This window comes from Saccopteryx bilineata, chromosome 3 (assembly GCF_036850765.1).
Source record: "Saccopteryx bilineata isolate mSacBil1 chromosome 3, mSacBil1_pri_phased_curated, whole genome shotgun sequence".
Taxonomy (NCBI): domain Eukaryota; kingdom Metazoa; phylum Chordata; class Mammalia; order Chiroptera; family Emballonuridae; genus Saccopteryx; species Saccopteryx bilineata.
In genome coordinates this window covers 13,288,458-13,314,441 of record NC_089492.1, presented here as the reverse complement: position 1 = coordinate 13,314,441, position 25,984 = coordinate 13,288,458, and the positions used below count along the sequence as shown (strand labels likewise).

Below are 25,984 nucleotides of genomic sequence, written 5' to 3'. Positions count from 1 at the left end.
ACATTATTTTAAGTTAATAAAACTGAAACTGGAACTAATTTCATTTATTGAAAAAAAAAAAAAAAAAAACTCACTCCCAGGGATCAGTGAGCATTAAAAAAACTCACTACTCAGGCCCTGGCCGGTTGGCTCAGGGGTAGAGCATCAGCCTGGCGTGTGGGGGACCCGGGTTCGATTCCTGGCCAGGGCACATAGGAGAAGCGCCCATTTGCTTCTCCACCCCCACCCCCTCCTTCCTCTCTGTCTCTCTCTTCCCCTCCCGCAGCCAAGGCTCCATTGGAGCAAAGATGGCCCGGGCGCTGGGGATGGCTCCTTGGCCTCTGCCCCAGGCGCTAGAGTGGCTCTGGTTGCGGCAGAGCGATGCCCCGGAGGGGCAGAGCATCGCCCCCTGGTGGGCAGAGCGTTGCCCCTGGTGGGCGTGCCGGGTGGATCCCAGTCGGGCGCATGCGGGAGTCTGTCTGACTGTCTCTCCCCATTTCCAGCTTCAGAAAAGTACAAAAAAAAAAAGAAAAGAAAAGAAAAGAAAAAACTCACTACTCAAAGGGTTAATATAACACAAATGTCAATATCCTATGGAAACTGAAGGTACACCAAGCACATTACCTGGGGTACCTCATTCGGTTCTCTCAAAACTCACGGTGTTATTCCCAACCTGACAGTGAGGGACATATGGGCCCAACTATCACATTTCACAAAAATTTTGAATTCTGCTTAATTTGAAAATATAGACTACCAACTTTATATGTTGTATCTGATACCTTAAAAAATGAAAAGCTTATAATTACAAATTTTAGCAAAGAAAATATAAAAACATTCCATTTTCATGGTCTACTTTCAGAAATATTTTTCTGAACATAAAATAATATATATCCATTGTAGAAAAGTTAGGAAACACAAAAAATACAGAATAATGCTCAAATTATTCCACTCAGATTAAAAAATTTTTATTTAGTTTCTTTTAGTATTTTTTCTATGTTATTTTCCCCCAAAGTTGGATTTATACTCTCTGTGCAATTTTGTAAACTACTTGTTTCGCTAACCCTTGTATCATAAGCATTTAATAATATTTGATATTCTTTAAAATCATGATTTTAATAGCTCTATGGTGTTTCATCATATAAATATAATATAAATTGATATAACTAATTTGCCTTCATGAACTTCAGGGCATTTATATTTTTCTCCTTTATTCTATTATGCATACTGCTGCAATCAGCATTCGCACACATAAGCCACTGCACACCCCTCTGATAATTCACCCAGCTTTCATTCCTTTGGAAGGAATGCATGCTTTGAGGACTTTTAGTATAAATGTCCAAAAGGCTCTGCAAAAGGCTTGTCCCCAGTTCAACTCACATGAGCAGAGTCTGAGTTGCTGGTTCCTTCCTGGTGTGATTTTCAGACTAGCCTCTCCTGCTGCCCTGCTCTGCTCTGAGCCCAGAAAGCCAGCTCAGTTCAGGGACCGTAGTGACTGCCTAAGCCTGGGTACCTGAGAGGGTCCCATTCCGAGAAGTGATTGGCTGGCTGTTCTTACTCTGAGGCCCGGGACGGGTGCCACAGGCCAACGTGGTGCATCCTTTGTTCAGAATAATTGCGAGGCACCAGGAAACTACCAGGGAGTGAAATGGCTTTGTCAGCGAAGTTATAACTTCTGTTCACTGAAAAGGTTTTAAAACGGGACCAGGGCACCTACCTGTGTGTGTGGCCCTGGGCAGGGTTTGGGTGGACTTCCCAGGATCCTTGTATCTCTGGTACAGTGTAAGATAACTGCTTGATAGCCTTGTTTTGATTGATTTAAATGCTTAGACAAGTTAAATTCTGAGGACTCCTGTGTCCCCATGTGCAGAGAAACCCAAGCTCATCTTGACCATGGCTCTTAGACAGCATTTCTTTGCCAGTTAATAACTTTTAAACCAACAGCTGGTTTTGAAGAGACAAAGAGGTTGAAAAGATTTAGAAACTCAGCACCAGGAAAACCACTGATTAGCGAAACAACAGCACGTGTAGATGTTCTGCCTGTATCGTGAGTCGACAGTATGGTTTGGGGGTGAGACGAGCAGAGGGAGAGGAGGAAGGACGCAGAGGAACTGAAAGAGTGAGCGAGGCTTTCCTCTCAGAATAAACAGCAGCCAAATGGCTATTCTGCTAGAAACAGCACAAAGGCTAGACAGAAATAACCTGCAACAAAGTCCATGGAAACAGAAAGCAGATTGGTGGTTGCCCCACGCCGGGGGAGGAGGAAGGAGCAGTCACTGCTTACTGGGCACAGCATTTTCTTTTGGGGTGATGGAAATTTTTTGGAACTAGATAGAGGTAGTGGTTGCATAACATTGTGAATGTACTAACTGCCACTGAAGTGGTCAACTTTCAAATGGTGAATTTTATGTTATGTGAATTTTACTTTCAATTTTTTGTTATATTTCTTAAAAAACAAACACAACTTCTTGCCAAGGATTTTTATGTCAAGCTATTTAGAAGTCCTGCTTTTCATACAAGAATACGTATACAGAGGTGTTGATCAGAAAAGAGAGAAGACAAAACAAAAGCACTAGACGAGGTGTATAGACTGGCAGGTAGGAAACCACACAGATCATACTGAGGTGGCCCTTTGAAGAGGGACGTTGAGTATGTCCTTCCAGGGGAAGCCAGCCTCACCCCATCTGCCCTTTCCCCACTTTTCAGAGAAGGCTACAATGCCTGGAGAGACGCGTCCAAACCCACCGAAATCCTCACCAAGCTCTGCAAAGACAACAAGCTGGATGGACCCTACTTTCGTCCTGGGAAAATACAGATAGGAAGCCAGGTCTTTTCTGGGAAAACAGTCTTTACCGAAGAGGACTCTGGTAACTCCCCACAACGTAGCCTGTTAACCTGGCTCTTCTGAAAAGCCTGCTTCTGGTGGTCTCTGTGGCCAGGGACAGTGGGCATCTAATGTAAAAGTAATGCATGCTCATGGGAGAAAATATGGGAAAGTAAAGAGGATAATGAAAATCACTTATAATCCTCCAAATCTAAGATAAGCATCCTGCATGCTGCTATGTTTCCTTACAGTCTGGGTATGCATGTGTGTGGGTGTATGCCGTATATCACGTTTTTACAGAATTGTAAATGTGCTATATAGTTTTGTGTCCTGCCTTTTCTCTTTCCAATAGATTATGACAATTCTCTTTTGTGCTTTGGAATGGTCACTGATACTGTTAACTTCTAGGGTTGTACCATTTACTCACATTGTGTCTACTTTTCATACTGACACTTAATGCTACCATGCATCTCCTTATACATATGTTTGCACAATTCTGATGTCTCTACAGTAGAAATCATATAAGTAGAACCAGTATGTCAGGAGGTAGGCAATAACCATATAAAGAACGTTATATACAATAAATCATTGGACACAACCCAAATCACTCCCATAAATGTTATACCAACGACTCTCTTATTCCAACACTAAGAAGAAGATTTTACTTTGGAGCATCGTGGCACCTACCAGGAAGACCCCAGGGAGGCTTTCATAAACTTAGGATGAGAAGAAAAGTCACCTTTACTTTAATGACACAGAACAGTTTTTGCACCATCACCCTTGTCTGTTTGAGGCTTAAAAATTGCCCATATTTGGTGCTGTGCTTCTGAGACAAAGAGCCCAGTGATCAAGGACATGCCACATGATGTTTTGACACTGCTGTGTTGATCCCATCACTGATGCCAATTTTTTTTTAACCCTGTTGTTTTGAGCCCAAAATCTTCTTGAAGGTTATTACATGCAGAGTTAACTGACACTGAGATGGTGTATTAATGACATATTGATGAATTTATGTTGAGAACTATTCTCGTTCATAATATACTTTATTAAGCCAATTTAGTTCCTTGGTCAGTATCCTGTATTTCATGATTAAACGGTTTTGTGCCCACCCAAAACCTGAAATTATGTTCATCAAGATCAGTTCTTGATGGATTAAACCGCAAGACAAAAGATTTAATCCATTAATTACTCAATTGTTTGCATCAACTTTTATTGATTGCAATTACTACTATCCAGAGATTTCTGGGTTTTTTTTTCTCTTTTGTGTGTGACAGAAACAGAGAGAGATAGTCAGAGAAAGGGACAGATAGGTACAGACAGACAGGGAGGGAGAGAGATGAGAAGCATCGATTCTTCATTGCAGCACCCTAGTTGACTGCTTTCTCATATGTGCCTTGGCCGGGGGTGACCAAGGCACAAGCCAGTGACCTTGGGCTCAAGCCAGCAACCCTGAGCTTCAAGCCAGTTACTCTAGACTTCAAGCCAGCGACCTTTGGGCTCAAGCCAGTGTAATTTGGGGCTCAAGCCAGCAACCATGGGGTCATGTCTATGATCCCACGCTCAAGCCAGTGACCCTGCACTCAAGCTGGTGAGCCTGCGGTCAAGCCGGATGAGCCTGCACTCAAGCTGGTGACCTCGGGGTTTTGACCTGGGTCCTCCACATCCCCATCTGACACTTTATCCACTATGCCACCGCCTTGTCAGGCCAGAGATTCCTTTGTGCCCCTCACCTTCTTCTTCTTCTTCTTTTTTTTTTTTAACACATTTAGTTTCCTATGTCACATATGACCATTCTAAGCTTTGTCAAGAAGATTTGATCCTTTCAACAATTTTTACCTTATAATGCAAATAATGTTTCTACCAGTCATTGTTATCTTGAATTACCTTCTTTGGTAAAATAATGAATCAAAGAAGATCTTCTGTGAGCAGGAGTCAGTAAGAGGGAAATCCCAAACAATAATGAGAAAAGGTAGAAGACATCCATGAACCATTTGTGCCCATTTCACTACCTAGTCTAGAGTCACCCCAATTCCCCAGGGCCTCTCACACTATGGTATTAGCAGAAAGTTTTGCATCTGTAAGAAACATATCTTCTCCAGAACGCTGAGGCCCAGCTCATGATTTCTAAACCCTGGAGAAATCCGATTCAAGAAGCCCTGTATTCCTAGACCCCTGGCTGTTCTCTGGGTCTTCTTATCAAGCCTGTCCGTCCCCTGTCTCACTCTCTAAGCTTTCAATCCCTCTCCCCTCTCTACCACGTTACACTCACCTCTCTCCCTTCTCTCCTTGTTCTTTTTCTCTTTTGCTGGTTTTTCTTATGCCTTGGTGTATTTAAAAGAAGCTGTAAGCGTGTTTACAAACGTATCTGATAGCCCACCCCTGTCACCTTGCAGGAATGTGCAGCTCACAGGTCTCTTTATTTTTCTTTCTTCTATGCAGATGAGACGGTGGAGTCTTATGAGCACTTGGCCCTCAGGGTTTTACACTCTTGGAATGACATCCCGGAGGTGGGGTGTCAGCTGGTCCCTGAGCACATAGAAACCCGGCCGCTGTACCACAAGGATAAACCAGGAATGGAGCAGGTAGTGGCCAAGGCAGTTCTGGCCCCAACAGGGGTGTTTATCCCCAAGGACTGTGACTTTTCCCCTCAAAGTTCATCTTGTGCACCCTACAGAAATGGTTCTCAAACGGGGACGGTTTTGACACACACACTGCCCTGCCCTAGGACATTTAGCAATGCCTAGAAATATTTTTGGTTGTCTCCAGTGGGTGGGGGTGCTTCTGATGTCTAGTGGGCAAAGGTCAGGATGCTATCAACATGCTACGCTGCATAGGACAGCTCCCCACAACACAGAATCAGTCAGCCCAAAATGTCAGCAATGTCGGGGTAGAGCAACTCTGCCCTAGAGTCACTGTTGGACTTAATGCTGTTTCCTTTTAATAATTTGAGCTGTCAATCAAACTCTTTTGGAAGAATCATGACATTTGGGAAACTTCAAAACCCACTGGATGTGGTCAAGCCCTTGTCCAAAAATCTATCAGTAAGCACACAACCCACTAGCTTCCGCAGAGAAGCAATAGATGGTGTCTTACCTTGAGGATCTAGCAAGAAGGAACTCTGGGGAAAAAATAACTAGAAAAGGGGAGAGAAGCTGAACTTCATTAAGAGGCTGCTGTGTACAAGGTCTTTGCAGAAATGACCTTACATAATTAGGATTATCATAGAATTGTTTATCCAAACGGTGGCCATTTTGGGAGCGAAAGAAGTCACTATTAATAATTATGTGGTTATAAAGAATTTTCCTAGGCAAACAGGGCTATTTGGGTCACCTTACTCTAATTTCTTAATACAGCCTCATGATGTACTTATTATGACCCTTTTAAGATGAGGAAAGTGAGGTTCAGAGAGTTTGAATAACTTGTTCAAAGTTACTCAGCTAATAAGTAGAGCTGGGTCTTACCCCAGGCAGTTTGAGTCTCTAGTCCTGTCTCAGCACTGGACTCAACTCGCTGTGTGATTTGGGCAAAGCACAGGAACTTGAGTATAACAGGGCTGGAAAACCCATGTTACTCCTGTACCCCAGTGGTATCGGGGTGTAAACCTAGTGACAGCGTATGTGAGGGAATGTCCTGAAAAGGTGAACTTTTGTCAGATGTAGAAGCTTATGATTGTTCCCTGAAACTTACTATGATGTTTGAAATCACTTAGTTACTGGTGTCCTTCATTTTGCCTGTCAGGTGTGACTTGTTGGTCAAAGCTGAATGTTATTGTATCTTTAGACAATAAAGCATCCCACTTTTAATGGTTCTTCTTTCCCAAATTGTCCTTTCCCTTTGAAAGTTTTTTTTTTCTCTAAACAAAGCCCCTCCCCCACATACTTCATTAATATACTTCCCATTCTAGTGCTCCACTTCCTTATAAAATCCCCCCTGACGACCCCAGTCCAGATGTTCTTGCCTGAGCTGACAGTACTTAGAATGCATTCAACAGAGCTGAGCATGAAATCCACCAGACCTTCTCCCCAGTGGGCTCCTAAATCCCTTGTAACAGGGTAAACAAAGTATGATATATACAAGGCAATGAATGGAAGATCATCTTCTGCCACTAATTAGCTGCAGGATTTCAGATCACTTCTTTGACTTCTCTCAGCCTTAGTTTTTTTTAATATGTTCCACAGAAATGTGGCTAGGATGAGCATTAATGGAGGGGATAGATGTTCAGGTACATTGGAAACAATAAAGCACGGACAGTATTATCATCTTGTTACTCTTCAGGAGTTTATAGAAAGAGCAGTCTCTGGAGTCAACAGAAAAGGGTGTTGCATGGGCAAGATGTTTGCTCATCTGCTCAGCAGGAATAATAACACCTACCAGTGGGGATATTAGCAGAGTTAATGGGATAATACCTATCAAGTGCATAGCTCTATGTCTACCAAGAGTAGATGCTCCACAAGAGTTTGCTTGACCTTCTCCTGCTCTCACTAATTATTAATTAAAATGTAAGTTCTGCCTTTTCAACAAATATTCTAAACAGGTATAAAGCCACCAAGCTGTATCTCACATCCATTTCTCGTAAAGAGGTCTGTTAAAACATGAATGACCAATTGCTCATGTGATACCCTCCCCCACCCCCAAAGCTAAAGGAAGTCTTCTTTTCTTAACAAGGGCCGCCTGCAGATGTGGGTGGACATGTTTCCCAAAGACATGCCTCAGCCTGGACCTCCTGTTGACATTTCACCAAGGCAACCAAAAGGGTAAGTCAGCTGCAACCTACCTTCAGGAGAAGGGACCATGGTAGCAGACTGAACAATCATGACATTTGATTTGGTGTCTCAGGTGTTACATTGGTCAATGGGCACCTGATAATTATACCTCACGCTCTACCTGGCTAATTACAGCAGGGAGTGCATGTAGAGATTGGAATGGTGGCCCTTGTTTTATGGTAGGGGCTACTACTCAGCTTCAACATTCTGAAAAACGTTGATTGATGGGAGAAGGATCTGCACAGAGAAATTTATGTCCTTGGTGACTCCAAATGGGACACTTGGTTTTGATGGAGCCAAGACCTTAAATGTTGACATTTTTTAACTTGGTAAGGTTGAGGAGACTTACAGATTCAAAGCAATATCAGAATCACACAGACACCTGTTGACTCAGTTTTCATAGTTTCAACCCAATGCTGCTTTCCCTTCTCCCAGATATGAATTAAGAGTAACCATCTGGAACACTGAAGATGTCATTCTAGAAGACGAGAATATCTTCACAGGACAAAAGTCAAGTGATATTTATGTTAAAGGGTAAGGTCATCAACCAACTCCATCCTCCTTATCCGTACCTTCCTCGCCTCTTTAACCCCTAACCTCATAGAAGCTACTCCACTCACATCCCACAAAAGGAGTCATCTTACTCACCTTGCTATATAAGCTCACTTTCTTTGTCAAATGCTTGTCTTATTTGGTCATTTTGTTAAGAATTAATATCTTGGCCCTAGCCGGGTTGTTCAGTGGATAAAGCGTCAACTCATTGTGGGTTTCACCCCTGGTCAGGTGACATACAAGAAGCAATCAATGAGTACACAACTAAACGGAACAACTAAGTAAAACAACGAGTTGATGCTTTTCTCTCTCTCTCTCTCTCTCTCTCTCTCTCTCTCTTTCTGTCTCTCTCCACTTGAATCAATGGGAATTTTTCTTAAAAAGAGAATTATTAAGTTATGAAAATGTTTTTGTGAGGAAATCTTATTATTTAAGCATTTCTTTAAGTTAAATATTGGATAGTTAAGCTTTTTTTGGTGACATTCAAAATACCTTTTCACCTGCAGGAAGTAGAGAGATGTAGTTCTATTGACTAAAAGATTAAGTGATAAGGCTGTAAAGATTGTAAGACTAATACAAATGCTAAAACTTAAACTTTCCTATTTGCTAGTTCTACTGATAAAGATACCAACCTAAGATTAAGGGAACTAGGATTTTACATCTTGGCTATAACACAGATGCCTTTGTAGGCTTTCTTATAGCCTCTAGTCAGGGACAGAGATAAGGGGGAAAGGATCAGAAAGAAAAGTGTCATAAACACATACCCCCAGAAAAACAAACAACCTCATCTTAGCCTCACCTTGGCATCTCTTTCTTCCCCAACCCAGAAACCGTGTTCCTCACCGATGCCCCCATGTCTAGTGTGCCACTAATTCTGGTCCTTTTTACCTCTCAAATAGCTATCAGCACTGCTCATGTCTCTCCACCTTCATGGCACCAGCACCATAGTCTTTCCCCCCATCATCTCTTGCTGGGGCCACTGAAACACCAATACCACACGAATCGGTCTCTCCATATTCACTCTTGCCTCCAATAATTTCTTTTCCATGCTGAAACACGTGTTACCTTTCAAACCATGATCTAATTGTTTCAGTTATATACTTAAAAACCTTTCATGGCCTCCTGTTTTCTCTGGAGAAATTTCAAATCCTTAACATGTTCTAAAATGCCCCGTATGAGTAGCCCCTGTCTATCTCTGCAGCCTCATCTCACTGGCTCAGTGCTCCCCCTTGCTTTCTGCTCTCTAGTTCACTGAGCTTCTTTCTTTTCTTGCACAGGGCCTTTGCACTGCTCTCTCTGGTGACTTCTGCTACCCCACCCATGCCCCTCTACCCCCTTCCCTCCATGGCTATAGCACCATGAAGTCAAGGACCATCTATCTCTGTTTGCTCTCCTTCACTCCTCTAGCATCTAGCTCACTCCTTCCCTCATAACAGATACCACATATATATTGCTTTAGTGAGCACCATCTTTAGCTAAATAATTGTGTTCACACCCCCAATGGTATTACTTCTACATGAGGGAATGTCTACCTTCCCTATTCTGTGGCGGGGGCATGGCGGGGGGGAGGGGGGTGTCTGCTTTCAGGATATACTTGTTTGGAATTATCGATTAGTTTATATAAAAATTATCTTTCTCAATAATTCACTGTGTACAAGGAGAAAATATATTAATGGTAGCTTATTTTATGCTGGGTTTGGAGGAGGAAGACCAGCTAATACTAAGAAGAAATAACAGTATAGATAATTTGGTGAACACAAAAGCACTTAATAGATATTATCTCATATAATTCCTCAGGACAACCCTGTGAACTAGGTGCTGTCACTGTTTCCACTGTCCAAATCAAACAAAGGTGCAGAGGGGTTAGATAACTAATCTGTGGCTGCACAGTTAGGAAGTGGTAGAGCCAAGATTGGAACCAAAGTGGGTGTAGGCAGCCCTCATGCCTTCCATGCCACACTCATGCAAGCTGCTGGGTGTTTGAGACCACAGCCAGAGAGAAGGGGGCCAGATACAGGCTTGATATCACAGGTCTAAATTTAGGCCAGTTTTAGAAGGTTCGATGTCATGGGTAATCTTGTTGTAACACCCAGGTGCCCTGGTGGCGTCCCTGACACAGAGGGCTCCCTGGGAGAAAGGAAAGCAGATCTACTTTCACATGTCCTGAATTTTCCTTCTTTATTGCATGGGCTTCAGGTCTACCCAGCAACAATTGAATGCCCTTCCCCAACCTGCCTTAGAATGAGAATCTGTTCCTGCTTCAGACCCTTTAACCTCTATTTTCCCTTTTAGAGTCAATGGAAATGTCCATCTAAATCTAAGTGTATGATAATCTTAAAACTATAGTCTGTGACCACATTGGGACTAGTGAAATCACTCTCGATTATACAGGTACCTGAATAATGTGCCCTGAGTGTTCATTTCTTTCTCTACCTTTACTCAGGTGGATAAAGGGTCTGGAAGATGACAAGCAGGAGACAGACGTGCACTACAACTCCCTGACGGGTGAGGGGAACTTCAACTGGCGCTTCCTGTTTCCATTCCAGTATCTCCCAGCTGAGAAGCAAATGGTCATCACCAAGCGGGAGAACATCTTTTCCTTAGAGAAGATGGAGTGTAAGACGCCAGCCGTGTTGGTGCTGCAGGTCTGGGATTTTGAAAGGCTGTCCTCGGATGACTTTCTGGGTGAGCCAGTGGCTTCATCAAGCTCAGATGAAGGCTAAGGGTTTGTGTCCCTGGTGTGGGGAGCTTGGTCTGATTTAGCTACAAGGTTAATATTGTTAGTGCTATTTGTGATAGTAAAAAAATTAGAAGCACTCTACACGGTCATTAATAGGGGATTTGCTGAGTAAGTTTGGTGTTTCCATAGGGTGGAGGATACATATTCATACAGATTTAAATTGATCTTCGCTCCACCACTAAGAAGCTGTTAAATTTTCAGCTAATTAGTGACTAACTCTGTGCCTCAGTTTTCCTCAGTTGTAAGCATGGTGATAGTGACATTGCATATCTCAGATGGTGTTGGGAGCTGATATGTGATAATATAATTTAAAAACTAAGCATGGTGCCTCATACATAGTAAGCACTCAATAACTTATAACCCCGCAGCCATGACTCATAGTAGAATATTTAATGAGTTAAATAGATATGCAGGATGCATTAAGTAAAAAAAGAGTGTAGGGAAAAAATCCCCTTTCTGTAAAATATTTGCTTATATGTGTAGGAGGGAGTGATAGTCAGACAGTCAAAGAGAAAGACATACATAAGAATAGGACAGAATTACACAAATTTTTTCTAGTATTTTTTTCTTTATGTGTGTGTTCTGAATATTCGCAAATAACAGATATTACTTGTGTAATAGGGGAAAATTCTTAGATATATAATGCTCTCATGGCTCTCATGGACATGATCTTAATCTGCCTTATATCCATTCATTGAGAATACATTGTGGAGAACGTAATAAGGTCTTAGAGGGTAGCTACAAAGACAGTAAGACTTAGTCCCCGACCTGGAGGGGTTTAGTGGACTCAGAAGTAAGTGAGTTCTCATAGGAGAAGGGAGTTCTCATAGGCTGATCTATGCTAAGGCAGGGGAAGGCTCAGATGATAGGCATGCAATTCAGACCACAACCAGGGAGCAGAGATACCTACTAGCAGCAATGACATCTGACACTGAGGCTTGAGAATTTCATGTTGTAGCTCTGCCCTTGTCTCCTACCTGCTACCACATTAATAATGCTTTGAGGGCATCAAATATGTCTTGGTTGTATCTCCAACACCTAGCACATGCTAGTCATGCAATATGATGCTGATTGAATGATTAGTGGATGGATGAATGGATGGATAAATGGATGATTAATGAAAGAAAGAAAGAAAGAAAGAAAGAAAGAAAGAAAGAAAGAAAGAAAGAAAGAGAAAAAAGGAAAGAAGAAAGAAAAAAGGGAAGGGAGGAAGGAAAGAAGGAGGGAAGGAAGGAAGGAAGGAAGGAAGGAAGGAAGGAAGGAAGGAAGGAAGGAAGGGAGGGAGGAAGGAAAGGAGGGAGGGAGGGAGGGAAGGAGGAAAGAAGGGAGGGAGGGAGGGAGGTTAATGGATGAATCAATGAATGAATGGGTGAATAAGAATGGTGATTGATTTTTTTAATTATTATTATTTTTTAAATTTTCTTTAGACAATTAATTTTAACAAGGTGACATTGGTCAACAGTACACAGATTTAGAGAAAACATCTCCAGATCATTTTGACATTCGATTATGTTGTATGCCCATCACCCAAAGTCAAATTGTCCTCCGTCACATTTTATTTGGGTATTTTTATGCCCCTTCCCTCCCACCACCCCCTCCCTCTCCTCCCTTCCCCTCCCCCTGGTAAGCACTGCACTCTTATCTATGTCCATGAGTCCCAATTTTGTGTCCTACCTATGTATGGAATCATATAGTTCTTAGTTATTTCTAATTTATTTGTTTCACTCAGTATAATGTCATCAAGGTCCATCCATGTTATTGTAAATGATCCTATGTCATAATTTCTTATGGCTGAGCAATTGATTTTTAAAACCCTTCCATAACTGTTATGAACATCTTTTCACAGGCTCCCTAGAAATGAATCTTAATAGCTTCCCCAGAGCAGCCAAGTCTGCCAAAGCCTGTGATCTCTCCAGGTTTGAAAATGCAAGTGAGGAGAGCAAGATCTCCATATTCCAGCAAAAGCGAGTGCGGGGCTGGTGGCCTTTTGCTAAAAGCAAAGAACTCACAGTAAGTGACAGCTGTCGGAGATGGGGTGGGGGCAGGCAGGGAACATTATGCTCTTTAAAGGAGTCATTTTGTGAAATTCAAAGTGAAGCGTCTTGCAGTGAATGACATAGAGCCCTTTAGGGCAAAGGCTCGGCTGAGAAGCAAGAGTTTTGAACGCTTTATAAATGCATTGAGCCTTCCACATTTCAGCATACTTGATTTAATAGCTATCTCTCTCAGGCTGGTTTTCTATCCTCTGGCCTGAACTTATGCCCTTGGCGTTCATTTGTTTTGTGTGTGTTTTTCTTCTTCTAACATTTCTTAAAATTATGCAGCAGGTCCTAACTGATGTAAAGTTCTACATAAATACCTCAAACCTGCTACAGTATAAAAAGTGATCCATTGTTTGGAAACTTCAAGAGAGTGACCATCGGGAGAGCCATTTACCCCTGTCCTGCACTGCCAACTTGGTCCTACTGTGTGGCACATGCGATAGAAATTCAGACCTTTCATGAATACTGGGGAGGCAGTTTCTTCTGCTCTTTCCTAGCCTCTGCAAGGGAGGGGGGACGACTTACGTGAGCGGGGGTGTTGAGAAGAGGGACCGAGCTGCACTGGGGCCTCTTTTCTCTGCTGCTGACCTCCCTGTGGGGCGAGCCTGCTCCTGTGCCAGGGGCAGGAGCACGTGCTGGTCAGGACCCTTCTGGTAGCAGGTCTGGATAGAGAGCGAGTTCTCTCTCCCTCTGCTCTGGGGCCCAGTGGGTGCGAGGCAAGGATTCCCTCTGGACATGACGGGGTGAATGACAGTTGCCAGCCTGACTCCAGGGTGCCTGGTTTTATTATGTTGTCAGGCAGTTAGTTGTTCTCTTCTCTCCTTTCTCAGTTTAACCCACACCCACACCCCCGATTGGTGGAATGGGGGAGAGAGTGAGGCTCCAGGCAGGCTCATTCTTCCCATTCTGCTCAGCACTTACTGAGGGCTGGCTCCCTGGCAGCCTCTAGACTCAGTTCTGGCTTTGTAGCTTAGCACATAATAGACCCTCAATCAATGAATTGATCGAGGAATGGCTGAATTCTGAAATGAAGTAAGCATGGCCTTTACACTCAGCCAGCTCAGAGTCCTTTGAGGGGAACAGATGCATCAATAATGCAGCCACGCATGGAATACTCAAAGTGTCAGTCACACACGAGAGGAAGAGAGGAAAAGGGGGATCTCACTCTCTCCGAGGGAGTTGAGGGGTCAAGCAGGGCAGAAAATGAATAGTTCAAGAACATAGGATGATGAAAAGGTAAAAAAATCTCCCAGTAGCAAAGAAGACTCCTAGCACCTGGACTCTGGTTGTTAAAAACCAGCTCCTACAAAAAGAAACCCAGCATCTTTGGAGAAATGTCTGACTCCAGGTCCAGGGCAGATACAATGCAGGTTGAGTCTGGGACATCTTATTGTGACAAACAGGACAGTTTGAACATCCAAAAGCATAACGACTTAGCTTTGTATAGAAAGCTTTTTCTAAGTTTTGAATTATTTTCTTAATTTAGCTACCTAGAAATGGAATTCCTAGGTCTAGAATGTGACTGTATTAGGTCATGCACACATACTCACATGTACATATATGTATGCATATATATGTATATATCATATGTATGTATGTGTGTATATGTGTGTATTCCTCTTCCTAAAGGATTTTGCCAGCATACGTCCCCACCCTGAATCTGAGAAAATGCCCCCTCTTGTGCCAGTGAGAGGTGTGTGTTAATAAGCAAGAATTATTGCTGAAGAAGGCGCGTCTGGGCTGAGCAACCACGTCTCAGCCTCCCTGCGACGTCATGCTCTAGGAATGGTGAGGCTTGAAGCCCATGAAAAACACGGGCAGTAACAACAAGTCTCATCTTTTCAGGACCTTTCCTTCCATCCATAGGTGTCATTAGGTTAATAGTCTCTCGAACTGTTCTTTTATTTTTTTTCTAGCTCTGATTTAAATTTACATTTGGAAGCTATAATTAGCTCAAGACAGATACTCGGGGCTTGGTGGAATACTGATGACTGGAATAAGACATGGAACCCTCTGGGCGGAGAGATAGGGGCTGAGGAGCAGCATTTATCAGAATATGTCAGTAAACACCTTCCCCCTGCTGCCTTTAAGATACCAAATACATGCTTGGGACCACTCAGGCAGGATGGGGACAAAGGGACAAGGCTCTTCATGGTATCAACTGATGACTCCTGTGCCTAGGGCAGGATTAATTTCATAATCTCCGTGGGAATACGGGTCCTTGGGACATCTCTAGGTGTTTTCTGTATGGGCAGGATATGCTTCTCATTAAATGATGTGTTTCTATCCGTGAAAAGTGTCAAAGTAACAGCTATCATTTTTTAAGAGGTTACCATTTTGCAGGCACTAGGCTGACACTCCTGCAGGTATAGAGGAAATGTATGGGTCCCCCAGTGCATAAATGTACTGCTCAGTGGCACCTCTGTAAAAGCTCTGGAACTACTCTCTGTTTGCAATTGAAATCCTTGTTGCCTGAGTTGGGGGCTGGCCTCTTGGGTTTCTTCCAGCCGTCCAGTCTTGCAGCGGCTTCTTGAGCTCTAACTCTGCCTTTCGTAAACCCTAAAGGGTAGAGCCAGAGCTCTTTAAAGAGCAGCTGGCCATTTGATAGCGAAGGGAATTGAGGCCCAACATGGAATCATCTCACATTAGAGTTGGGAAGGACCTCATAAAACTGTGAGTCCAATTATCTGGCAAGTGGATGGATAGGTTGGGAGGCAGCCTGCTATAATGGAAAGAGCATGAGCTTTGGAATCACACAGACCTTGGTTTAAATTTCCAGTTGGTCTACTTGTGGCCTGTGTGGCCTTGACAAAGTTATTTGACTTCTATGGCTTTATTTTTCCATCAATAAAAAGGAGACCTATCTTGCTTGTAGCTGTATTAGATTAGATAGACAGACAGACAGATAGATGGATATACAAATATAGATAGATAATACACATTTGGAACAAAGTGGACATTCAATAAAGCATTGCAATTACAGTTAGAGTTACATTACCATTACTTTACTGTTAATAAGTGTGTAGAGGAGTGATTAGAATAAAGAGAAACCCTATATTGTTTCTTTCCTGTTTTTCAAATATTTCCTGAGTGCCCATATAGGCAAGTCTATTGCCTATGGGGCCAAGATCTTTCAATAGGAATAAGGAAGTACATATATATATGTTTTTAAGGAACATCTCCAGATCATAGGACATTTAATGCATTATGTGTTGGGCCAAGGTTCTAGTCTAAAGGATGAGTGAAACCACCAGGATTTGAACTCATGACTTCACTTGAAATAAAAACCTCTGTTTTTCTTTACTGGTTCAGATAGCCATGCCACTGGCTCCCTTTCCTGGCTTCAACCTCACCCCAAATACTCTACTTCTCTCTAGATACTCTTATGATTGCATTTTCATGGCTGCCAGCAACCAAACGTACTTGTTAAGGAGTCTTGGCTCTTTCAGGGTGAATATATGGTAAATTGACATAAGACCATTGGCTCATCAGAAACTTAGATCTTTCTACTAGGGTGGGAAATCAACCAGGCCTCATGAAGACAAGCTGTAATAGCAATCATAGGTGCTAAAGTACTTCAGTGACGCTCTAGTCTCCTCCCAGTTCTGTTTCCTCCCGTCACCTAGAAGCCCAATCCACAGAACCAAAGGAGGCAGGCGAGAGTCTCCTCCACCAAGAACTGGAGCTCCAAGAGATCAAGGACCCTAGTTTCCTCCCTCCCTCCCTCCTTCCCTTCCTCCCTCCTTCCCTTCCCTTCCCTTCCCTTCCCTTCCCTTCCCTTCCCTTCCCTTCCCTTCCCTTCCCTTCCCTTCCCTTCCCTTCCCCTACCTTCCTTCCAGAGAGGGAGAGAGACAGAAAAGCATCAACTTATTGTTCCATCTAGCTGTGCCATTGATTACTTCTCATATATGCCCTGACCAAGGCTTGAACCGGTGACCTCAGGATCAAGCTGACAACCCAGGGCTCCAACTGGTGACCTTGGCGCTCCAGGCCAATGCTCTATTCACTGTGCCATTGGCCAGGACATAGGACCCTAGCTTCTTAACCATTGTTAAGTACCCAATGCCTGCAACAGTGCCTAGCATATGGGGGTGGAAGGGCACGCATAAAGTAGGAGGTGATGAACGAACAAGAAAGAATGACCATTAACTTTAGCAGAGGTCCTGTCTCATTCTTCGATAACCTAAGGCGTACATCACAAGTGGTAGAATAAAAAGGTAATTATAAAGCAATTAGTAAGGACAACAAGAACAATGAAGGATGACAGAAAAGCCATTCAGCAAATGTGAGGACATACCCACTTATTCCCAAGACTCATTGACAGAGAAGGTGATAGATTTCCAAGGGTTCTGCACTCAGTTAAGTGGTCCACTTTCCAACCACTGTAAGTTTCTGTAATTACTATTTCTTCGGATGGTAAATGATTACAAATTAAATTGTACATGTGACTGAGTATACATGTCTGTGTACATGTGGGACTCTCTCTTTTCACAGAACTCAACAGTAACATCATTTCAGGGTATTTATTGTTCATCATAAAAATGGCTTCCTCCCGGGACCAAAAAAGTAACACTATTTCTCAAATAAAGCAGCAGGATAGTCAAAATACTTCCTGGCACTCTCCCACATGATAATACTTTTCTAGAAGGCTGGCGGTGCCCCAGCAGATCTCTGAGATAGACTGAAACTCTTGCCTCCGTGCAGGGGAAGGTGGAGGCGGAGTTCCACCTCGTTACTGCAGAGGAAGCTGAGAAGAATCCCGTCGGGAAAGCGCGGAAGGAGCCAGAGCCCCTGGCCAAGCCCAAGTGAGCCGGGTCGGGGTGGGAGCGTCAGAAACGGGGAGCCCTGTGCAGCCCCCACATCGGAGGGTGGGGCATTCCTTGCGCAGACCCCGGGAGGACTGAGAAGCCTGGAAGCAGCCAAGAGTTGCCTTCCAACCCACATAGCTCTTAATTTCTATCACTGAAAAATATTCTAAAAACAATACAGAGGCAAGTGGGGAGGGTGCTTTTCTGTAATACGACCACAAAAGCAGTTCTACGTATAGAATAATTTCATATATTATTTATATTTATTTATTTATTGTATTTTTCCATTCTAGCGCCTGAGGTGGAGGCCATGGAGCCATCCTCAGCGCCGGGGCCAGCTTTGCTCCAATGGAGCCTTGGCTGCGGGAGGGGAGGAAAGAGAGAGACAGAGAGAAAGGAGAGGGGGAGGGGTGGAGAAGCAGATGGGCACTTCTCCTGTGTGCCCTGGCCGGGAATCGAACCCGGGACTTCCACATGCGAGAAGGATGCACTTCCACTGAGCCAACGAGCCAGGGCCATTTATTTGTTTTTTAATTGAATTTATTAGGGTACAGGTTCTGGTGTGCAGTTCAATAAAACATCATCTGCACACTGCATAATGAGCCCCTCACCCCAAGCCAAGTCTCTGTTGTCCCATCTTACCCCCTCTGCCCACCCCCACCTGCCCCCACGCCCTTTCCCTCTGGCTGTCGCCACACTGCTGTGTCTGTGTGTTTTATATAAACATATTTCTTTTTGCTTAATCCTTTCCCCTTCTACCGCCCAGTCTCCCACCCCCTCCCCTCGGACAGCTGTCACTCTGTTCCATGTCTTCGTGTCTCTGTTTCTATTTTTTAGTCATTTTTACGTGAATATGAATTTCATGTGAATATTTTTCTGCTCCTTTTCCAATCATGCATACAAAATTCTCTTCATGTTTTCTTTATCCTTTGCTGTGAATTTATATCTACCTTTTTCCCGTTAACATAATATGATGAAAATGTTTCCCCTGTATGAATTATTACCCTGAAGTAAATTCCCAGATGTAGAATTACTAGAAGGGTTACTCTATTCAAGTTAATCTATGGTTCTATCTCTATTAAAAAGCAAATATATACAGGTACAAAATGTATATATAAAATCTTTCAAATTGTATTTGTGCCTTCCGTTCCCAGACTCCAAGTCTCTTAAGATAAGTGGTCCCTTCTCCTAACCTACCTTTCATCTATCATAGTGTAAAGAACTTGTCTATTGGTTCATTCAAAATTATTTATTGAGCTCCTACAGTGTGTACCTACTAAAAAAACACTTTGAAGAACAGTGAAGAAATATAAGACATAAGTTCTGCCTTCCAGGAGCCCTCAAGCTGTTTAGGGAGAACACACAGATTTATAAAGTAGCTGTTATAGTGTAGAAGACAAATGTTATGTTCAAGAAGGGGCTACGTCAAATGATAGGTAAGATAGGAACTAGAAATGAAGGGGATCATTATGGACTGGAGTGGTTAGGGAGGGCTTCATGGAAGAGGTGCGCTGGAGCGGATCAGGGTTGGTGAGATGAAGGGCACTCAGACCTCTGTCTGGGTTCGAACCAGACTCTTGCCCTCCTCCAGACCAAACTATAAAGGTTAAGGAACCATTATTACTCAAAACGATAGATTGCTTCTGCTTTAAGGCAACATTGTCTTCTTCCCTGTTCTTGGGCTTCTCCTTGCAGAGAAGTGGGAGTCAGGAGTATGTCCTGAGCTCTCGAGAATTCTATGTGCGAACAGCTCGACCCCCTTCCCTAATTTTCTCTTGCTTCTCTCTCAGCCGCCCAGACACCTCTTTCTCCTGGTTCGTGAGCCCCTTCAAGTGCCTATACCACCTCATCTGGAAGAATTACAAGAAGTACATCATCATCGCTTTCATTCTGATCATCCTCATCATCTTCCTGGTCCTCTTCATCTACACCTTGCCGGGAGCCATCAGCCGAAGGATTGTCGTGGGTTCATAGAGGGTCATGGAGGACCGGACCCTCCCTTTCTGCTCACCCTCTCTTCTTCCTCACCTGTAATATCTAAGAACGTGAACTCTATGCAGGCGCCATGCTGGGTGCTAATGGGACGAACCCAAAGGGCCACAAACCAGTCCCTATGTCCAGGGACAGATCAGCTCTTCTTGAAGGAGATGAGAAGGGGGCAGTCCCTCCTTCCCCAACCCCTGCCACCACCCCTCACACTTACAAGCTTTAGATCATGTTTCCACTGATGGGGAGCATGAAATAATGCCTCCTTTGCCGCAGAGTAATCAATGGTGACCTCAAATTGACTTAGACAACTGTTTTCTTTATATAACTGGTTTTAGTCGGAGAAGTTTAATTCCGGGTCTGACATTTTATTGGAAGTACTTTCTTTTAAATAAGAATTTTACAGTAAATAAACTGAATACATTTTAGCAACTACTAGGTATTTAACCTGACCCATATCTCTTAACCTTGTTTAATCCTTACAGTCTACAAAAACACATTCATTTATTCAGGCTGTGAAACTAGCTTAGAGAGAACTCCATATAAATCACCTAAAATACTTCATTGTTGAAATTCCCATCTAGAGATGAGATGTTGCTGGTTTTCCATTAAAATCAGAACTTGTGGAACTTCTGATCAGTAGTAGTAGTACATTCTGGAGAAATCCACTTGGATTTCTATTCTATGGCAACTTCCAAGTGGGAATTCTGTAAATATAAAATATAGTTTTGTGTATGTGTGTAGGGGCAGGGGAAGTACTCTAAATACGAGTAAGAATTCTCTTCAACCAGAGACACAGCCCCACCAAAAATGGTGTTCCCATAGACCGCGATATGACCAGCCTTGGCACTTTCCACACTTAGTCTTACCACCATCTGTGGGAGGTTCTGTCAGGACTCTCAAGCACAAATAAATTTCAAAAGCAGTATTGAAAACAATATCTTATGCACTGGTCAGTGAACCTTTGATCTTCCAAGTAACAGTCTGGATCTGCTACCCCACCTAAAGCAGGGAGTGGAAGTGAGGGGCTGGTGTTCTCAGTGAAAATAAGGAAACTAAGGAACCGGACTCTTTAGCCTCGGACACAAATAAATATGGCCACCATTTCTTCTTTCTATCAGGAGGGGCCTTTTGGTGGTATTGAGGAGGCTTGGTTGGGGTTCCTTCTGCTCTTGGAACCCGAAGTACTATGTTTTCTTTAGACAGCCTGGAACATATGTTACTTTTCTAAAATGAAGGGTGTTTACTTCCACATGGACAGTCATTCTAGAATGTTCCTGATTTATCAAAGAAAGACTAAAGCATGTTCTGTGTGATTTTAGACCTAGTGTTGGTTACTGAATTCTGGCCCTGGATACTCCCTCCCTAGTAACCATGGTGCCTTATTTTCCTGAAGTGCTGAAAAATAGAATATTTATGACATTGGCCATGTTCCCTAGTGAGATTAGTCACATACACTGTGGGATAGCACCCCAAATGATGATGTAGGCAAAAATATTTGAGGGTATGTAATGTATACACTGAGTACATTGTAAGTTAAAAAAATAGTTTAGAAAACTATGTATAGCATGATGTAAAAAGAACATATATATATATATGCATAAATAAAATGTCTAGAGGAATATGCCAAAATGTTAAGAGTGATTATTTTTAAGTAGCTGTATCTTTTTTTCTTCTTGTTTTTCTGCTTCTTCTAAAGTTTCTAAAATAGAAATGTATTATTTTTAATGTAAAACATTTTTTTTTTGTATTTTTCTGAAGTTGAAAACGGGGAGGCAGTCAGACAGACTCCGCATACGCCTGACCAGGACACACCTGGCACGCCCACCAGGGGGCGATGCTCTGTCCATCTGGGGCATCACTCTGTTGTAACCAGAGCCATTCTAGTGCCTGAGGCAGAGGCCACAGAGCCATCTTCAGCGCCCGGGCCAACTTTGCTCCAATGGAGCCTTGGCTGTGGGAGGGGAAGAGAGAGACAGAGAGGAAGGAGAGGGGGAGGGGTGGAGAAGCAGATGGGCGCTTCTCCTGTGTGTCCTGGCCAGGAATCGAACCCGGGACTCCTGCACGCCATAATATAAAACATTTAATAAATATGTTTATTTAAAAGTATTTGTTGAATGTTTCCTATGTGCTAGGCAGTGCAGTGCAAAAGAGATAAGACAAATAATGCCCTGAATTGTGCATTCTAGTAATTTCTCAAAATATTGTTTTATCTCCAAAGTATGGGTTGTCCAAGAAGAGCACCAGGTAAGGCTTATATTTTATGCATGAGGTTTAAGAAAAAGCACAACAAACATCTACAGTGTTGTTGAAAAGGAAAAGAACAGTATTATTTTAGGGTAGATCAGGAAGTAAGGTCTTAAACTTTCTGCAAGATTCTGGACAGTAAAATGACAAGTCAACACTAGCTAAAACAATGCACCTTGTTCACATCCACAATAAAAACAAGCTAAAATTGGAAAACCCTTTCAAGTTAAATAGAGCTCATCAACTTTGCTCTAATGTCCAGATGCTGAAAAGCCTTGAGCACAAGTATTTAAAACACTTTCAGATCAGATGGCATCTTAAGAAATAAGTGAGAAGAAGCGGGAAGCTGGGATAATTTTGGAATCAGCTATGTCTGGTGTTCTATACATAGGCTATTGCTTGTGGTCCATGCTGCATGAAAAAAAATAAATACAATAATGTTCTAGGACTAATTTTGCAGTTCTGTCCCTAAAGCTACTACAGTTTTAAAATAAAAAATATTTCAAAACTCATCTCCCAAGAAGTTGTTCTGGTCCCTACTTGTGCTCTTAAATAAGATGAATTTAAATTCATTCATTTGGCAGATGAAAGGGTTCTTTTTTAACAGCTTAAATCTGTTTCTGTTTTACATTTGAATCCTTTGCCCCAAACTAAGCAAAACAAAATTCATACCAGCAACAACACCACCACGAAACAATCCACAGGATGGGATACCCAGTTCTATGTCTCCAGTAGTTGAAACAGTTAGTACCTTTCTTGTTCTTTCCCTTAAAAAGACCCATAAATGGCAAACAAGGATTAACTTCACCGCCGGGCCAGTTAGTGTTTATTCCACAGATAATCATTGTGCTACATCCTCATTCCAGGTGTGGGATCAATACCAGAGACACAAACATCTGCAATCAGGTAAAGTAAGTCTCTGCGCTAACAGGGCATGGAGTTTGACCAAGAGAAGACATTAGAATTACAGACTGAAGGATTAAAACAAAGGCAAAATGGGGCAGGAAGAACATCTCAGCCAGGGCCTGCAGCTAGCCGGGCAGTCAGGAAGGCTCTCTGGGGAAGTAATGGCTGAAGGGAGATAGATGATGGCTAAGGAAGAAAGGCAGAGAGGAAGAAGAGCACTCCAGATGGAGAAGGTGGCATATGCAAAGGCCCTGAGGTAGGGGCAAGGAGTGAGGCATGTGGAAAGGTCTGAAAGGGATGAGAGGCAGAGGGTCCCAAAATGGGGCTAAAGAGTCATGTAATGGCCACATCCTTAAGGGTTTGGGTCTCTAAGAAAAATGGATAGCAAGGGATTTTTAAGCAGTGGAACGATATGACTAGATTTTCATTCCAGGTGGAGAACAGATTGAAGGTACTATAGTCCTTCCCATGAGAGAGGACAGTTGTTTTTACTCAGTGATGGTGGCAGAGGAAGGAAGTGGAGGAATCAGAGATTACCTCTTTAAAACTGCAGGGTGGTCTAATGGGGAATATTGAGTCCGCTTTGTAGAAGCCTGTGTGAACTAAGGCTGCTAACTTCACATTGCTAATCTGTACTTTTCTTGTTTGACATGTGGAGAGGTTTGTATATATGGTGATGAATATCTATGGCATATTCTAGCATGTGCCTAGCACGAGGCCAGTCCTCAGAGGATAATAGTATCACAGGGTCACTTCTATGGGTAGAATCAACAGCACGTAGAGTCCGATTGGATATGAGAAGTGAGGAAGGCAGATCAGACCTATGTTTTAGAAGCATTCTGGCACATGAACCAGGAAAGTTTTCAACCACTAACACTCCCAAGTGTATTTGCTTTCTATTGATGCTGTAACAGATCACAACAAACTCTGAGGATTAAAACAATGCAACGTTGTCATACAGTATCGTAGGCCAGAAGCCCAACACCGATGTCACTGAACTAAAATCAAGGCGTCTACAGAGCTGCCTCCCCTCCTACAGGTTCCAGGGAGGAGAATCTGTTTCCTGTCCATTTCCAGCCTGGAGTCTGCCTGCATCCCTTGGCTCACAGCCCCTTCCTACATCTTCATAGACAACCACGTTACATCTCTCTGTGCCTTTCTTCCGCAGTCATGTCTCCCTCTGCCTGTAGCTGGCAAGGATCTTACTTGTAAGGACCCATGTGATTATACTGGATTCACCCAGATAATTCAAGATCATCTCCCATCTCAAAGTCCTTAGCTTAATCATATCCTCAAAGACTCTTGGCCTTGGAAAGCAACATATTCACGGAATCTAGGGATTAAGGCATGGGTTATTTTTTTCTTTTGACCGAGGGAGGCTACCACACCGGGTACCATCACCCAGGCCCTGGCAATTCCACCCAGTTTGGAAGTCATTGTAGGGCAACTTTGAAAGTTAGTGCGATGATTACAGTGTATAAAAGAAGGAAGGTCCACAGACACCCTTCTCTCTGGAACAAGATGTTTCCATGACTTGTTCAGTCTCTCAAGTGACAACTGTCTCAGGAAACAGAAAGAAGGCTCCATCCTATAACCTTCTTGACTCACTGGAACCTCTCAGCCCCCGTGGACGGATGAGGTGTGTTTGGAGCGGGGATGGCGGGCCTCTGCCATTTCCTCCCACATCTCAGCCTCAGGAGTTTCTAACTGAGCTCTGAAGTCCAGCTTTCCTTTAACACAGCAGTGGTTCCCCAAAGCGAGAGCGAACACCTGGCTGTCTCTGCGCTCACAGTTTAAAGGGCAATGTGAGAAGGGAACACTCTAAGTTTCTCTGACTCACGGTACTAGCGGGAAACTGACATGACAGAGAAACAGGGGCAGAGACACTTACTGGCCATGTGACCTTTACCAAGTTACCTGGCAACGCGGAATCTTACCTTTCTGATAGATAAAAACGAAGATAATATCCTTCCTACAGGATTGTCTGTGTGTGGGCATGGCGGTGGTTGGGAGGCGATCCCTTACTGGGGATAGAGAGGGGTAGAGAACATTTATAAAGTATCAAGATTACTGTCTTCCAAATCCCAATATTCAAATTAATGATCACTTACTATTTAAGGAATAAAAAAACTAATGTTTGCTGAGTGCTGTTGTAGATTACAAAGTAATACGTATATTTTCTCACTAATTCTCCCAACTGTTGCCTTTTGTAGACAAGGACACAGCTCCAGGGATTTCCATGTTTTACCAGCTCATTTGCAACAGATAAGATCCAAGCCCAAACCCATTTCCCGTGCCTCTGCTCTCTCCTTTCTAAGAGGCTGTCTGATGACTGATTGAAGGTAGGTGGGGCTGCCTTCGGTCAGAAAACTCCTTAATGATGTCTGAAGGTTCGCCCACGCCTACAGGTTCAGCCCCAGCTCCTGCAGTATTTCCACTATGTTTTATGCAACACTGTGGATGCATGGTTAAATCGCTTTTGATGTGAACCATCACATTTGATGTTAAGAAAACGTAACAGAAATCTCTCGTTCAGGTTACCCCAGATCTTTTTGACAGTCTTTTCTCATTTTGCCACTTCTTGTAATGAGAATCTCCCCACCCCAATGCAGAGAACAAGCTTTGATGTAACTGAGCTCTTCGTAAGTCAGACATGGAATTTAGATTTGGAAATCAGTTAGTGAAGAAGCAGGCAGGGTAGAAGGCACTCGACTATCCCAGAACCTGCTGGCTGCACACCAAATCCCATTTTCACCTCCTTTCCTGGTCACAGAAGCCCAGCTCTACCCAGGGCAGCAGTGGGCTGAGCTCAAAGAGAACGCCTTTCAGTCTCTTGCGATTGGGGGTAGCCAAGGTTATGTGAGTGTAGCTCAGTGGAATGGCTTACAGGAAATTTCACCGAAGGGGGTTTACTCAGCTGAAAGTCTCTTTGTGTCTTTTCCTCTTCCTTTTCCCTCCCACCTGATTTGTGGATGTGATGCTGGGTCTCCATCAGTTATCTTAGATCATGAGGCAACCTTGACTATGGAAGCCATTGCTAAGAATAGTGGGGCAGAAAGATAAGCTCATAGGCCGCTTTGATCATAGACCTTGCATATCAACACTAATTCCCCAATTACTGGGCTAGGAAAAAAAGAGCA

At 43.1% G+C, this 25,984-nt stretch overlaps 1 protein-coding gene across 3 annotated transcripts in view; it reads left to right on the top strand.

Annotated features, from left to right (window-relative positions):
* FER1L6 (fer-1 like family member 6) overlaps positions 1-21,315 on the top strand; it is a 136,923-nt gene extending 115,608 nt beyond the window's left edge. For all 3 annotated transcript variants that reach the window (XM_066265714.1, XM_066265715.1, XM_066265717.1), the window contains 8 exons: positions 2,683-2,843; positions 5,240-5,382; positions 7,466-7,554; positions 7,999-8,097; positions 10,559-10,800; positions 12,702-12,865; positions 17,602-17,702; positions 19,496-21,315. In XM_066265714.1, the coding sequence (XP_066121811.1) occupies positions 2,683-2,843; positions 5,240-5,382; positions 7,466-7,554; positions 7,999-8,097; positions 10,559-10,800; positions 12,702-12,865; positions 17,602-17,702; positions 19,496-19,679 (1,183 nt within the window). In that variant the 3' untranslated portion in view covers positions 19,680-21,315. The remainder of the gene's footprint in view (positions 1-2,682; positions 2,844-5,239; positions 5,383-7,465; positions 7,555-7,998; positions 8,098-10,558; positions 10,801-12,701; positions 12,866-17,601; positions 17,703-19,495) is intronic.
* The last annotated feature ends 4,669 nt before the right edge of the window (positions 21,316-25,984 follow it).